The sequence below is a fragment of the Ascidiella aspersa genome, chromosome 2 (assembly GCF_963924565.1).
Source record: "Ascidiella aspersa chromosome 2, kaAscAspe10.2, whole genome shotgun sequence".
Taxonomy (NCBI): Eukaryota; Metazoa; Chordata; class Ascidiacea; order Phlebobranchia; family Ascidiidae; genus Ascidiella; species Ascidiella aspersa.
In genome coordinates, this window is record NC_139448.1 from 1,466,142 (window position 1) to 1,483,137 (window position 16,996).

A 16,996-nucleotide genomic window follows, 5' to 3' on the forward strand; every position below is an offset into this window, starting at 1 on the left:
CTAAAAGACTAAGTGGCAAACCTCCCTGCGCTGGCTTGGAACTTAACAGCACACAATAGAAGGTATTCTATGATTGGCAGTGATGGTCCGACCGTAATGCATTTTATATGGGAATGGCAGTCCTGGGCCACGTCGAAATTTTCAATAATTTTTTTTTTTTTTTATTTATTTTTTTTTTTTTAATAATTTTTTTTTTTTTTTTTTTTTTTTAATAATTTTTTTTTTTTTTTTTTTTTTTTTTTTATAATAATTTTTTTTTTTTTTTTATTTATTTATTTTTTCAATAATTTTTTTATTTATTTTTTTTTTATTTATTTATTTTTTTTTTTTCAATAATTTTTTTTTTTTTTTTTTATTTTCATTTTTTTTTTAAATTTTTTTTTTTTTTTTTTTAAATTTTTTTTTTTTTTGTTAAATTAAAAAAAAAACAGGATGGCAGTCATGGGCCACCATACTCCTGCTCCAAATCACAAATAAACAGAATTAAAATCGACATATATTTTCTTTCTTCAAAAGTTTCGGCAACTATTATGCATTAGTATTAAAAGGGTTTGAATTAAGAACAGAAGTGAAGTGCTGTGCTTACCACTTCACGTTTCAACAAGTTGCGCAATCCGCTTGCATGTTGCGAAATAGCTGCCGAAAGATGCCTTCTTCTTTATTAGTTAGACGTGGGCAGTTTGACACATGCATTCTACAAAGGAACCAACATTTTTTATTCGATAAATTTTCATTGAATAAAGCTTTCAGGCTAATAGCGAGATTAGAACTTTCTTTTACCAGGTGTAATAGTTAATTTGGTAATTATTCTTTGCAGATTGGCTTAGAAGTATAAAAATTACGTACAAAATAGGAAAATTATGATGGGTTGAAACAAATTTGTTTTTACTGCAAACAACTTTTCGCTAATTAATATGTCTTAATGTTCCTCTACACGCATTTTTATAAATATTTTACCTTTCTATGAAATTTATTAAGTTGTTGCTGCGAATCATTTTGGAAAAAGCTTTTTCGGTGGATCCCCGAATAACAACACAAATGTTTGTGGTAGATACTTAAACGCCCATTGTGAGGTTCCAAATCCAAGAATTATTGGAACGCTTCCTATTGGCTGAAATTTCATGACGTCATACATTGTTATTGAGCGCAACTGTAGAAAAAGTGTAAAAAGTTTCGAATATCCAATCATGATTGGCGCAATATTATGCAAAATCATAAGGCGTTGCTACGAAAACTGTTTATTGTCGCGTCGATAAATGAGTAAAATTGGTTGACTTATGGGTAAAGACTTGCCGCTGGTCCAGAATCCTACCACAGCGTTGAAACAATTATTGAAGCAGCGCACAATATTTGGGTTAGGGTGTCGGTTAGTGTTTGGGTGAGGGTGGGCCAAGTATTATTATTTGATAATATTGCTTACCCTAATCAAACTCAAACGCTAACCCAAATAATGTTCGTTGTGGTAGGATTTTTGACCAGCGACAAAGACTTTGACACTCTTGCATCTTATTAAAAGAAGGGCAAAATAACTACACCACTGTTTTGGTTAAATGGACAAGCATTATTAGCAGTATGGTCTCAAAAACTAGTTGGTTTAAAATTAAGTAATAATATTCCTAGCCAAACCCAGTTGTGATTTGAGTGTGAATGCATGTGTGCAAAGCCAATTACAAACAAATTGTACACTGAACTGACATGCTGCTTAACATACTGTATGCAACTATGTTGGGTATTTGTACTAAACTTTATAACTTCGTTGTGTTGTTATTTAATAAACACAGAATTGTTGGTCCATAGTGAGTGACATTTTAGGAAAAGGAAATGTAAAGATAATACTGAATAAAGAATGTGTATATAAATTGTACAATCAATTAAATCTGCATAACTGACATTGTGTTGTGACACGTTATTCACAAAACACTAAAGTTGGCCAAATGTGTTGTGTGCACAATGCACATGTGGTACATCTCGTTCTCATAAAAACGTAAGTATATTTACATGTTACTGTGGCATTTAAGATTATTTTATTTATATACAGTAATATTCCAGTTAAGTTTGCAACAGAGGACTTGTTCTCTATTATAAGTAGCCTACAGCATTACATTCTTATTTTTTTACATAAAAAATGCCTAAATCAGGCAAACAAAAGAAGCTGATCATTAGGGATAGTTTATATATTCAAGACAGAACTGTGAACGGATTACCTAAATCTATACAGGTTTATTTTTTTATAAAAGCTTATATTCATATAATTTCAAGCAAAATAAAGCGTTTAAGTCACAACTAACAATCGTGAATTATAGCACACTGTAATGTTGCTCGTTTAAAATTTCCTTTTGATGAAATTAATAATTTTTATTAATAATTGTAAATATGAATACCTTGCTGAAAAGTTTAACCTAGATTTTAGTATTTTTTTTAACCTAACTATGACATTCTTGTATATATTATTTCTTTTGTAATCTTATGCATTTAATTTTAACTTTTTAGTGTTGTATTGACTTGACTGGGACTTGACGTGTTATTTTTGAAAAAATAAGTTTTTTTACAAATGACATGACTGATACTTGATTAATTTGTTCACAACACTGCAACGTTCTATTTTTGTCTTTATTTGATAGGCATTTCTGATGTTATTGCCACTAGATTCTACATGCCTATGAATAGCCTTTTAGATTTTCTTCAATAAAGTTGTACATACAACAGAATCCAGCAGGCAATGTGGTATGGTTGTATGGAGCCGATGTAGCTCAGTTCGAAAAGTGACGGTTCCTGTTAAGACAATATCTTGGGTGCAAGCTTATTATGGATATATGTTGTTAGCCTTGCCAATTGCTTGTCTTATATCCCGTTACATGAATTATTTCAAATATTAAAGTGTTCTTTCAATCATATTAATTGCAAATTTCTAAAAGGTGGAGAATGTATATGAAAAGTTGAAAATCACTTCAAGACTATTTATGTAAATTTTTCCGTTTTTTTTATCTACGTCTTATTATTTTTTGTTATTAATACTTGGTTTAATAAAGAAAGTATGATCACTTTGCATGTTAGTTATGTTTTTTATTTTTTTATTTTAATCTTTTAATACTTGGAGTTCTTCCCTTGATTCTTGTGGTTTATTTTTTATAATTGTGTCTTTAATACACTGAAAGTGTTTTCATGGAAGTTTTTATTTCTTTTAGATCATGTTGTATGCTTTTTAAAATACTTTCATATGAGGGCATTGTCAGGATAAGTTTAATAAATTCCTATCAGTTGAGTTTAATCAAGTCCTTAATTTTTCCTTATTTCGAATGAATCAATGTAAATAACGTTATCTAAACTGAGATATCATGTTTCATATTTGTATAGTATTGGTTAAATATAATTGGGTACACAGTACATTTTATTTTTTACTGTTTAATATCGAAAGCTGTTGATTTTCTTCCAAACTCTAATTTAAACAGTATCAAAAGATGTGTTTAAACGGCTTAAAATTTGAAAGGCCTCATTAAAAACAATTGTTTTATTCATGATTAATCACAATTGTAGTAAACATTTTAGTAGTGTTGACTCGTTAAGGTATTCGCAGCAGCAGTATGCTTTTATGTACAAGACATTTACTTCTATGGGCTTTGGGCTAATGCAATTTTCTTGGAGGTGGTCAGCACTGGAGCCGTTCGATGTGTCCTATTAAAAGATTTAAAAAAAATATTCAAATACCGTCTCGCTGGTATTTTTCTCTTAAGAAAAATAAATTTCCGACCTCCTAGTACGGCCGGCGGCCGCTCAGCTGATCGTTTGTTACATTTCAACATGTTATCTGTGACGTCATGAAATTTCAGCCAATAGGAAGCGTTCCAATAATTCTTGGATTTGGAACCTCACAATGGGCGTTTAAGTATCTACCCAAATGTTTGTTTTGTAGTTGTTTTATATTTTAGAATATTTTTAAAGCGTTTACCACAATTTTGTCGAAACAATATTTTATATTTTTTTTAAACCAACTACACAGGTAAGTAGAAGTATTATTCTAATTACATTTGTTTACATATTCTTTAACCTGTTGTCTGAAGTTTAAACAAATATAAATACTTTCATTGCTGTCCGTTTTGCTTTCAGCGAACTATATTTCCCAGCAAAATACAAATCGTTAAATTATCAAACAAACATAATTTATTTTCAATGACTTTTTCTACCATGTCTTGTTTCTCCTCTTCTAGATTTCTAACATTCTACAATTTCTAGATCTCTCTAAATTTATGCCTGGTTCAAACCCTCTCCCAAAAAATGTCAATTTAGAATAGATCTTGTTTTCTATAAAGTGCATACAAAGGAGATAATTTTCTATAGTTCACTTTTACCTCACCAATATTACTGATCTCAATAATCATATATTTTGTATTGTGGTATTCGGCATAAAATTATATCGAAAACTCAAAAACTTTTTTCACAAACAATTATTTCAAAAAAGCGGAACTAAATAAAGTTTGCTGATATTTCGTACTTTTTCGGTGGAATATTGTCGCTCATTGACTAATTAGGAAATAGAAATTAATAAACATTTTGATTAATGAAACAATTACTAAGTTATTAACTGAATTCGTCCTAAATTTTGGACGAAGATGGTGACTATACCTTCTTTATTCAATTAACATGATTTATTTTTCTTCAGTTTAGGCTGAAAGGTATAATTGACCCTGTTGGCTTCTGCAGCGAACAAATTGAAACAAACAATTAGTTAACCTACTGTTTCAGTTGTTATCTAACTATTTAGCCTTGCGGCAATCATTAATAAAATAAAAATAAGTTGCGACAAAATCTATAAAAACTTATCTTAACAATCAGCCTAACTACACAGCAAGGGTATAATCTTAATCTTATCAGTTATCTAATGGAAAGTGTTTCCTTTAGTTTTGGACGGTTGAATTAAGTTCAATATTTATTTATTGTCTAAAATTATCTAAAAAAGCCACGAAATGTTGGTCAAACGCGCAAAACTTTCAGTGCGTCAACAAATTTCAGAATAGTATTTTATTTTAAGCCGTGCAAATTTTACAAATAAGCAAATTTTATTACAGCAGCACAACTCTAAGCTGGAAAATCAACTCCCCCTTCCCAATATAGTTATCTAACCTAAAGCAAAACAAATTTTGTTAAACAAATAGCTGTGTGGTAGGATTCTAGATCAGCGCCCACATTATCACTAAACCATAGTCCTGCAGAAGAACATGATTTGTTTTCTTCCATGAAGTTATTAAGCAGTGCATTCAACAATATTACATTAGTGTGTTAGTTTTGCCACTCCACCTTTAGTGTTTAAGCAAATTGAAATCACTAATAAATATAAACTTGAACAATAATATATTTAATAAATCAACCATCATATAATGTTCATTGTTCCATGTTTTAAATCAGGGGTCGGCAACCTTTTATGGGTTGCTAGTTTAACAACTATTCCTAGGTTTTGCAATAGAAAATGGGTCTAACTACATCTAAGGCAGTAAAGTGATTGTGTAAAGCTGAAAAGGTGTAATAAATATACTTAACGGAAACACAATTTTTAATTTTTTATCTAGTTAATGATATAATTTAAGTAGAGACGTTAAACTCTCGATTGGTATTCAAAAGATGCAAAGATTTGGTGTAACACGCAATAAAACGCATTTAGATATACAAAGTAGGCAGATGTTTTCCATTTATGATAGTTTGGTTATGTACGGTGCCTTTAGGTTGAAAAGATTCCCCCAAATGACAAATATGCTAGATCAGGGGGCGGCAACCTTTTATAGTCCCGGGCCAAAACCAAACTCAGAAAGGTCTCTGCGGGCCGCACAAAATGTTAACTAATAATTGTGGTATTTTCTTGTTAGAACAACTGTGAATCAGTTGCTAGCTCAGTGTTTGTTAACCTTTTAAATAAAGGCACACCTGGCGAGTGAAGCAAGCCCGATTTGTTTTTGTATACCGGCATTTCTTTTAAATTTCTTACAAGGTTTTATTACATTGCCGAAAATAAAAAAGTGTTAAAATTATATGTTCAATATTCTGAATACATTTTTCGTTTGTCCACAACACACTTGGCAGCCTCGCACAGCGCAACGGTATAGAAGCGCTGATCTAATTCAAAAGACAGCATCAAAACGTAAACAAACTGGATGTATACAAAGATCATTTGCGCGACGCACAACAATTTTTCGCACTTACGTATTTAAAATAGTTAAAAAGTATGTGAAATAGACTCGTGTCTAATTTGTCAAAGAGGCGGCGGGCTGGATGAAGTACATTGGCGGGCTGGATCCGGCCCGTGGGCCATAGGTTGCCGACCCCTGTGCTAGATCAAGGGTTCTTGAACATCTTTTAGCAGCATACCCTTTTGATTTAAATGTATATAACACACACTTACCACTTAAATTAATGAATTGGAAATACAAGACACATTCGACGGTTGGAAGCCATAACCTGGCTTTATAAATGAACTGCAAACTAGGCTTTTGACACGTATCTACAACAAAAGTATAAACTTTAGCACAGACAATAAATGACTCCAAATAATAACTTTAATAATTATAATTACTGACAATAATAACTTTAGCACAGACAATAATAATTAATTACTGTAACAACTAACAAGAGCAATCACTATTTGTTGTACTTGTATTTATATTCAATTATATCATAAAAATATTATTATATTGATTGCATTTAATTTAATTACTTCATGTGAAATAGTTAAACTTGTTTGTGTTTTTTAGTATTTTTTGTATAAATAAGTGTTGTCATTAATTTGAAAGTATGTCTGAAGAATCGGAAGAAACCCAAGTTGCAATGTAAGTATGAACAGTGTCATAATATTTGATTCTGTGACTGAGTGAAGGAGTGCAATATATATGTATATCTTGCCTACATGGTGAGATTCTTATCCACAATCCCAGACTGTTATTCTAACAACTGAACTCTGTAACTCTGGTATTACAAGCAAGGGTTTAGGCCACTATTAGAAATTGGCTTCTGGTTAGATTAAAAACTAGCCTTGTGGTAAGATCATTATGGCACCTGTTAAGTTGCAATTGTTCCATTAAAATTGATATGTTAATGTTTTCAGGGTTGGCATTGAATTTAAATTTGCACTCACCAGTGGGGCGAGTTGTCTACCAATCTCGCCCGACTTAATAACACTGGCAAAAACTGGCACCCCCTATACAGATTTCCGCCCAACCAAATTGTTTTTCAATAATTTAACCTGTCGATATAACTTGCCAAAACAGCGGCGCCAAACAAACTAGGGTGCCAAAACTTCCGACAACAAAACGGACGATGTCAGACAGGTGTCCTCGATCGACCCTTTTACTACAATTTTAAGCGTTATTTTGTCCATTTGTGCCTTATTTCAAATAATTTATAACTTATTCTGACATGTTTTAAAGGTCTTGTTCAGACGATTTTAATCTTATTCTGCCGTGGTTATTAGTGTGAATTTAGCTTTATTTAGTCGGTGGTCTTAATACTATTAATTATAGAATATTTTGATTTAGATATTGCTGCTTTGTAGGTCTTAATATGTGTTCCCCTTTAAAGTACTGTGAAATCAATAAGCTAAGCCTAATAGGAAAGCAAAACAATATTTTTTTTGTATATTAAATTTTTTCCTTTTGCTCGCGGCGCACCTGGCAGCCTTCTATGGCGCATCATTGCTGTGCGTTGCACCGGTTAAGAAGCGCTGCTGAAAAGAAACCTCCATACTCACATTGTGCATTAATGATGACAATTGTGGATATATCCATGATTATTTAAAAAAAAATTAAAATACAATTGCTCTTAATCAACTTATAAAAGGATATTTCAAGAGACATCAAAAAGAAAATTTGTAAAGAAACTTTTTTACTTTTTGTTTGTCAATTCATTACTTAATCTTGCACTTGCGTTTTTGTTTTTGTTTAACCATCTTACTTAATCTGCTGTACAAAAAACTGCTTTACTAATTTATTTTTATTTTTAGTGATAGAACTTCTGATGAACTAAAGAAAAAGCAATTTGATGCTTCTTCCAAAGAAACTAAGCTTGGTTATGAAGGAAAGTCATTAACTAAACTGTTTCCTGCTAAAAAGGTGATTTTGAAGCAATTTTATTTTTGTTACTGCATGTCGGTTATTATATTCGGTAGATTTTAAAATAGTATAATATGTAAACTTGGTAGTTTAAAAAAAAATTTATATACAAAATTGTAGTCAGTTTCTTCTAAAAACACGTAATATTAAAAGTTGCTTTGTTACTTACACTTTTTTTGATGTTTCGAGTCCTTTTAAATTTAAAATAACCAAACAAGCACAAGGATATTTTATCATTTTTACAATTGTTTCGTCATAGTGATCATTTTTGTGGCCGGTTTTACGTATTTCGTTTTTATGTGACGTAATAGTAAGATTTTTCTTGTTTTCGCTAACGGCTAGCCTAGCTATTTTTTCATAATCAGGTTGCTGTTAGCATTTATTTTTGAAGGTATTCTTAGTGAAGTTGTTTGGAGTAGTATACAGTAGCTATAAGTGTGCATTTAGAGTTAGTGTTGAGACAAACCATCTATAATTTGTTGAATAACGCTGTTTTATATTGTTGGTATGGCAAAATAGCAAAATAGATAAAATTCGATTTTGGGTATAATGGAACTTTGATCTGGACAGAAATGGGTAATAAGGAAAAAAAGGTTAAGAACCCCTGGTTTAAACTGTCTTTAAAGGTTAGGATAAATTTGCCTGGGGAACTTATTTAGTAGTTTTTTCTTACATGTTAGCCAGAGCCACCCACTAAGTAAGCACAATTGAAAAGTTTTCAACAATGCATTTCTATTACATTACACAGAAAAATGACAAACATAAAACCTGTGTAAGCAAGTATACTGCAAACTAAATACAAAATTGAAAAATGAATGTGTCTTAACAATAAGGTTAATCTGGTATTTTGCCCATAGATAGACAAATGTATGTGGTTTGAACAAACAATATATTAGGGCATGACCTGGTTTAATGGTAAAAGGGAAGCTTAACTGTAATGTAAACCTTGTGTGAGTTGTTCTCAATCTCCAATATTAAATATTTTCACTAAGAACAGTAAGTAATGAAACTTAAAGCTATGCAAATCAGCCAGTTTTGTACGCAATGACCAACATTCAACAAGAAGTAAATCTCATTTGCAAATAAATTATGGAAAAACTTTTATTAGTCTAAAGGTTTTTTCCCTAATATTTTATAACTTGGTATAGGTTAAGTTTTTGACAGGCTTTGGTGGAATTATTACATCATCATGTGGTCAAGTGTAAATAAAGTAATGAACCAGGCATATTTTACAGATTTAATATTAAGAGCAAAACCGTAACCCAAGGTTTGTGTGATCTGTCATGATAACATGGTTGCCCAAGCACATATAACATCTACAGCTTCTGTGTGTTTGTAATATGCTAAAGCTAAACAAACCTGTTTTTTCAATTTTATATAGTCAAGCGGGGTTAAAAAAACAATTTTAGCTAACTTGTCTGCCTAACTTTTGTTTTTCGCAACAGAAGTGTATTTTTTCATTCTTATTAAGCTATGGGCCTACCTTTCCAACCACATAAGGGATTTTTTATTTTATTATAAAATAAAAAAAATATTTTACAAAAATCTATTGTTGTTTTTTTTTACCTTGATGAAAGGGCAAAAAAAAAAAAAAAAAAAAAAATATTGGGTATCGTTATCAGAATAAAATGTCAAGTCCCTATTCGTGTCCGATTAATTTTTTAAATTTTTCCCTTTCTTTTGGCACTAATGTTACCTGGTATTCATTCATTTAGTTCATATTGGCTATGCATATTTAGTTTACTTTTTAAAACTAAAAATTACATAATAAAATTATGGGGTAAAAAAAATTGCATTGGGGTAATAAAAAACACTGTTTTTTTTTACCTAGTTCCCATTGAACCGATCGGGGTAAGGTTTTTTAGCCTGCCCTGCTTGCATCATAGGTCAACAGATTTGGTGAGTCTGCGATGGCTTTCGGTGTGCTAAAATAACAGTTCACAAAAACGCGCAAAAAATGTCACTCAAGCCAAAGAATTTTGTGCCAACTTGAACTTAGAATATGTTGAGCATTGTCATTTTAAATAAAAAATCATTAACCTCACAAAATATTTCTTTCATCCTGGCTCAACTGTCATGAATTATGAGTCGAAATTCACCTGATAAGCGATAAATTAAAAAAAATATAAGAATATTAATTTGTTAGACAGAGTTTCTGTTTGTATGTTTTTCAGATGACAGTATGCATTATACTAACATTTAGAAAAGTGATTTAATCCGGCCCGCGGCTTATTTTCCTAAAATGCATATAAGCAAAAACAACCAAGTTTCTACATGTATGGTTGTTTGGTACTCTTTGCCAGAGACTAGTCATGACCCCGCAAAACTCTATTTTTAGCCTGTTTTAAATACTGAAATGGAATTATTTATACGATTCGCGCAATCCTCTGCTGTCTTCCATATGCACAAAATACTGACTGTTTTCTAAACTCTTAAACATACTGATTCACATTTTGTAAACCTAATTTAGTTAATGAATGTGTGTTTCTCCCGATTTATACGGTCTTTGCACTATGGCCGCTGTATCGCAAGTAACATATATTTTAAAGACTCAAAAAGCAAAAGAAGCGTTGTAAGTTTTTTGTGTAAATTTTTTTACGCACTTTATTTTTCAACGTGCCCCACAACTTAATAAATGCCAATATATCAACAAGATATATAGGCTACATTTTTAACTGTGCTCAATGCGTCACGTCCCCCTGTAAATCTATATTAAAGTTGGCATTTTAAAACAAATATAGTCGCTATTTTTTCGCGTTTCCCGCGACATCATTTTTAAATTAGACTTTAATTACAAATTTTAGCACAACTCAAAACGCAATAACAAGTTCGTTAGTTTATTTGTTTTATCCCGTCAGAGTATGACGTCATCCTGCGTGTATTTAAGATTCTATTTTTGACCCGCCCGCCACAACATTTTAAGTTTCTCATGAGGCTAGCGGTTAAAAATAATTGCCCACTAAAGGGTTAGAGGGTCATGTTCTAAACCAGGGGGCGGCAACCTATGACTCGCCTCTTTCACAAACTGGGCAAGAGGCAATGACCCCTGTTTTTGGCTATTAAATAAATTGTCACCTAAGCCAACACATTTGCGAATTCATAGAATATTTTGACCGTTGTCATTTTAAAATTTTGAATGAAACCCAATAAAATATGTTGCCAATCGGGCTTTAGGGATGAGCGCCCTGCAATATGCATCAGTAGTTTTCCATTTCGTAGAACTACAGCAAACTTTTAATAGTTTTGTAGTATAGCTTACCTGAAGCCCTTTTACTGTTATCTTAGACCACTTGACAACCTGTTTATCCATGGGCGCTGGGGCGTTCTATTGCACCCTCGAAAATTAAACTGGTTAATGGTTTGATAATGATCGGGGAATCCCCAAACTTTATCCGGTTTTAAAATCACCACAGATCCGACAGAAATACCGATAACTTACAACCAATGCCCACTGCTACATTTGTGAAACTACTGTAGTTTTCAATTTTGTAGACCTACAACAAACTTTTTATAGTTATTAGGGATGCTCAAAGTAGAATATCGAATCCTTGGATTCGAATCCAATTGGGATTCGAATCCAATTCTGCCATTTATTTTGGGTAATTGGAACCGATATAATTTAATGTTTTACCGCGGATTGTTGCGCCTAATTGCACAAACGCGTGTGGTAAGTTGGCCTGTCGCTGCGGCGACCAATTTACAGTGCTTGCTTTAAATGTAACCTTGTAGTGCACTGTCAGCGTTTTTTCGGGCGACCAATTACCGCGTCTCGCGATAACGTTCGTCTAATAATTAAGTGTCAATCAAGGGTTATTGGGCGAGCGGCTAACGTGTAATGTCTGGTGTGGAGTTTGCAATTTCCCTAAATGCGTTAAGTTGCAAAAGTTGCAAAAGTAACATAGCGTTGCAAAACGTGCTGGCCGTCCACAAAATGCGCTATGGGGTTACTTAAGATCAACTTTAGGCCAATATTCAGGGAAGTTATGCACCGCGTAATTGTCAAGAATTCGTTATGTCAATAATAACTTTGTATTCTTTGCAGTACATCATATGACTGCATAGCAGATCATGTTAGTCAAAAAAGAAGCAATAATACCTAATAATGCTTTCAAAATCAGGACAGAATTGCTTAAGACTTTTATGTGCAGTGTTGCATTTGCTCATTTTGGCAAAAATATAAGTTTTGGACACAACCTGGGCAGTTGACATATTACAGTTTACAGAACGGCTTAAGATGACAGAACTTTGTTAAGAATGTTAACCATATGAGAGAGTTTTTTTATTATAATGTTCACATGTTAGAAAATTGTTTGGGCTATTTTTTGCTGTGATTGTGGGCCCTGTAGGGTAGATTAAGATTAATCCCTTCCCCAAACAAAATCGAGGATAAATAATTTAATAAAAATATACTAGGATTCGCTATTCTGGATTCGTTATTCTAGATTCGAAACCTATTATTCTAGAATACCTTGGGATTCTACTTTGAACATCCCTAATAGTTATATAACTTTTTGCTTACATAAACACGCTTTTTTGTCTTCCTTTTACTGTAAATCAATAACAAAGCATATCTTCAAGTCACAATAAAACTATTAAAAACATGTTATTAATTGCTAAATAAAGAAACAACAAAAGAAAAAGCCTAAAACAATTCAAGGAAAATAAAAACCTGCACTTCAACCACTGTGTCAGATAATACACATGCTGTCAGGACCTTATCCTGGGCTACACTAAGCCAAAAAAGCCTTGTCAAACATTATAATTTTCCCGGGGTCAGTGTGACTCAAAAAACATTTGTAGATTATCAAGGATTGGCAAAATGAGTAAAATTGAATCAAAATATCGTAGGCTACACTGGCAATTCAAGCCATAATTTTAAACTATTGAAAGATTATCATCTGATTATCTTTGCACACTAAAATCCAACTACAAAACGTGACATAATTGTGTTTACTTTAATTTATTTTCAGTCACTTTGGTTTTGCAAAAGTTCATCCTGACTCTCGCTCAATATTTCTAGTTGCCAACTACTCATACCTTTCTGTTTAAATGCTACTAGTCAAAAAGTGTAAAATGACATTATACCAAGAAAAACAGTTGCATAATTACAAACGATTGCACTAAAAACAAAGCATTACATCAGTTTGTTTTCAGTCACTCTTTTTGTTATTTTAAGTTTTGCATATAACTTTCCACATAAATAGTATCTTATAACTAATATAATTAATAAATTGAAAAAAAGGTAGGTCTTTGGATTTGTTAGGTTTGTCCATTTTCTTGTTATGAGATGAACATTTGAACCCAACCTTTGTCCCCAAGGGTCTAAAAGTTTATGTAATCTAGTTAGCTCTATATTTCAAGCAGACATATTCTGAACACTTTAATATGAATGTAGTGCACTATTCAAAAAAAATTAAATTGTTTTAAATTAAACTTCGCAAAACGGCGCAAAAAATGTCACTCAAGCCAAAGTATTTTGAACTTGAACTTTATAGAATATGTTGAGCATTGTCGTTTTAAATTTATTACCACATATGGCTAAGTGTTGAACTAGGATGAACTTTAAATTAAAAGATTAATATAAAATTTACAGCTTGTATGTTTCTGCAGTTCTATGTGCGATCCACTTCGATATACACATGGCGAAAAACAGGTAAAAATTTATTTTTGAACATAACTTTTTACCTTAAAATGAGTTAAACCGGTGGAATTTTCCGGTTAAAGATTGGTTTGGGTTGAATAAATTTTATTCAGAATTTCGGTTTAATTCCGGTTTTGGTTCGAAGCTATGCATAAGTTACTGTCCAGCTCCAGTTAGACCTTATTTTTTTCAGAGCTGGTTTATAAAGTAGTGGTTTATGAGCGTTCGGTAAGTCTCTGCTTAAAAGAAACACCTTTTATTTCTGCTTTCTTTATTTACAATAACAGATTTTATTATTCGAAAAGTTCAGACATTTTTTATTCATTTGCACGTTAAATTTCACGAAACTTTAACACTTCCTGATACACCCTCTAATGTGATAAAATCAAACGCATTTTCATTTATACACAGCTTATATATACATAAGTTCACGCGTAGCTCAAATATGAAGTGCGGACCTGCAGGCACGTTTTTTCACCTTATCTAACGGAGAATTGGGTCTCCGCAACTTTGTTGTACTTACGCCTTAGTTTTTTGGTCGACGCGAAGCAAAATTGAGAAGCACTTGTTTTGAGCCTCGAACCTTGTATATCTGGGGTTGTGAGTTCGAATCTCACTGCGGACAAGTGTTTTTCTTGTAGACTGACCTTGCATTTAACTTCTTGATATATATTATGACTTATTCACACTTTCCAGATATGGACGACGTCAAATCTTCGTGCGAACGAATTTGCGGAGATGAAAGTTCAAAAGTCTTGAAATATTTGGAGGAAAATCCGGTTTTACTCGACACTTGCCAAGACCCTTACCTTCGTGACGTCATCATTTACGTTTTGCTAAAAAATCCCGAAACTAAATTCACTCGATTTACCGAGATATTGGTCACTATGGTAACCATGTATCTAGAGTCAGACGTGCTTCAAGGTCAGAAGTTTGACCTTGAGGTGTTGGTCAAATATTCGAACAGCTCCTTCCTATTGTCACCACTGCCCTCCAGCGGACTTGATGTGTTTGGGAGGGAGTGGTTTGATAAATCAGCAAACTTCAAATTCTCGATTGTTCAACAAAGGCCCGAAGGTTTTAAATTTAAACACCAAATGTTTCGCGAGTTCTTCCAAGCATTGTACGCTCACATTTATGATTCGGCAACCGAATACGATCGCAGTGTTTTTGATCGGTTTGAAATTAATGCTGTCAACAAATTTATCATCGGCTTTCACAACCCAAGTATTGCGCAACAACTTGCAAAATTGTGCAATCCAGCGCCACGTGATGAGAGCAAAAAGACACCAATAATTGAAACTTACCTCAAAAGGGAACTAGCAAAGCCCTCAGATGTTGCTTTGGAGGTTTTGTACGAGTTGAATGACCCGATAATGACGAAGGAAGCTTCAGCCTCAATCCCAACTTGGATCACATTAGAAAACCCGAGTCTAGCTGCTGTACAGATGACATCATCATTGATTGCGCAATCCAACAAAACGCACAACTTAGAGGTAACAAGGTTACAGCTATGTATGGAAAACTACTTACTTTTCACAAATGTAGTGGTTTAAGTCTTTTCAGCACCCGTAAAAATAACGGATAATGACAACTAGAAAAATTTGTGTTAGTTTTAAAAACAAAACTGTTTAACCAAGTCTTTGACTTACAACTGGTTAATTTTAAGGTTAAAACTGGAAAGTTTAACCAATTTAATGTTTCGTCGTAAAATAAGAGTCCAGTAAAATTAGAGCAATTCGGCCTTAGCATTAAAGCCGGGCTTTTGACACACAAACCTGGTTGATGACTGTTTATTGTTGCAGGAAAGTAACCTTTCACTCACTATATTTTCATTTAACGATTTCACATGCGTCACAGAAAAGCAGGGTAAACTTATACTTTAATTCTGTACCATTTTGAGATACGTGGAACGCATCTGTCACAGTTTGGTGATGAAATCATCGGCCAGATTGCAACTTGTTTCCACAAAGTCGATCAACTTGAACTGATAAACTGCGGCATTACAAGCAAGGGAATGGAACGCTTGTCATCAGCCATTCAACAGAGGGACACCCCGGTAAGCGTTCTTTATATTTTGCCAGTTTGTATATTTAGTTCGGTGAAGCACAATGTAGTTCGACCACAACTGGTCCACAGAGATGTTAAAGTTGTCCACGAATCAGTAGCAGAGGGTCCATGAAAAAATATTCTTGTACATTATTTGGATTGGTTTAAATTTATTCAGGATTTGTGTAAAAGTGGAAAGAGTCGACATTTTTGTGGCCACAGTCGCAGAACATTACTTTCAACTTATGACACGTTATATTTTGGGATGGACTAAAATATCACTTACGAAACTGGTCAATTCAAAACCTAATTAAAGTTGGTTAGTTTTAATTGTTAACAATTCAACGAGTGTTGTCAAATCTTGCTTAACAATATAAGGTATTTTCATAATTAAGCGACTAAACTGTACAATGCCTTCTTTATTACGTCACACTACATTGTGATGTACGGTGTTCCAAGATAGGTAAGAAACCGGGCGTTAGAAAAGTTTAGGCTCTCTGATCACTTTAGTAGTGACGTGTATGACGGTGACGAAAAATAGAAAGTTATTTTTTCACCCCGCGTTATATTTGAATTGTGTTGACAGACGCAGAGGAAAATATATACCACATATTAGGGAACCGGCAACTTGTAAATACTTGAGATATATTTTCAATAATTTACCATTTGTTTTACCAGAGCAGCCGTAACAACTGCAAGCGTTCAGTTTCTTAGTAATGACTTGACACGTAGCAAGTGAAACGATTTTTATCGACTTGAGTTTGGCCGCCCTAGTTGGCAGACCTCACTTGCTGCGACGTTTGTAAAGCAAATTGTCCTTGTATTTCAATGTTTTATCATTTTCAGTTACATCTACTGGATCTGTCGTGGAACAAGTTCGACGCGTTCGGCTCTAACTATATAGCAACTTGTTTGCACAAAGTCGATCAACTTGTTCTGGAAAGGTGCGGCATTACAAGCGAGGGAATGGAACGCTTGTCATCAGCCATTCAAAAGAGGGACACGCCGGTAAGCGTTCTTTATATTTTGCCAGTTTATATATTTAGAATGTTTTTCACAAAAAGCAACCTGTCTTTGTATTGCAATGTTTTATTATTTTCAGTTACATCTACTGGATCTGTCGTGGAACAAGTTCGACGAGATCGGCTCTAACTATATAGCAACTTGTTTGCACAAAGTCGATCAACTTAATCTGAGAAACTGCGGCATTACAAGT

General features: G+C 33.1%; 1 protein-coding gene across 1 annotated transcript; it reads left to right on the plus strand.

Annotated features, from left to right (window-relative positions):
- Positions 1-13,686: 13,686 nt before the first annotated feature.
- LOC146163058 (uncharacterized) lies at positions 13,687-15,287 on the plus strand. Its single transcript, XM_083382813.1, has 2 exons — positions 13,687-13,743; positions 14,428-15,287. Exons 1-2 carry the CDS (start codon positions 13,689-13,691, stop codon positions 15,285-15,287), a joined length of 915 nt encoding a protein of 304 aa, XP_083238939.1. The 5' UTR covers positions 13,687-13,688.
- The last annotated feature ends 1,709 nt before the right edge of the window (positions 15,288-16,996 follow it).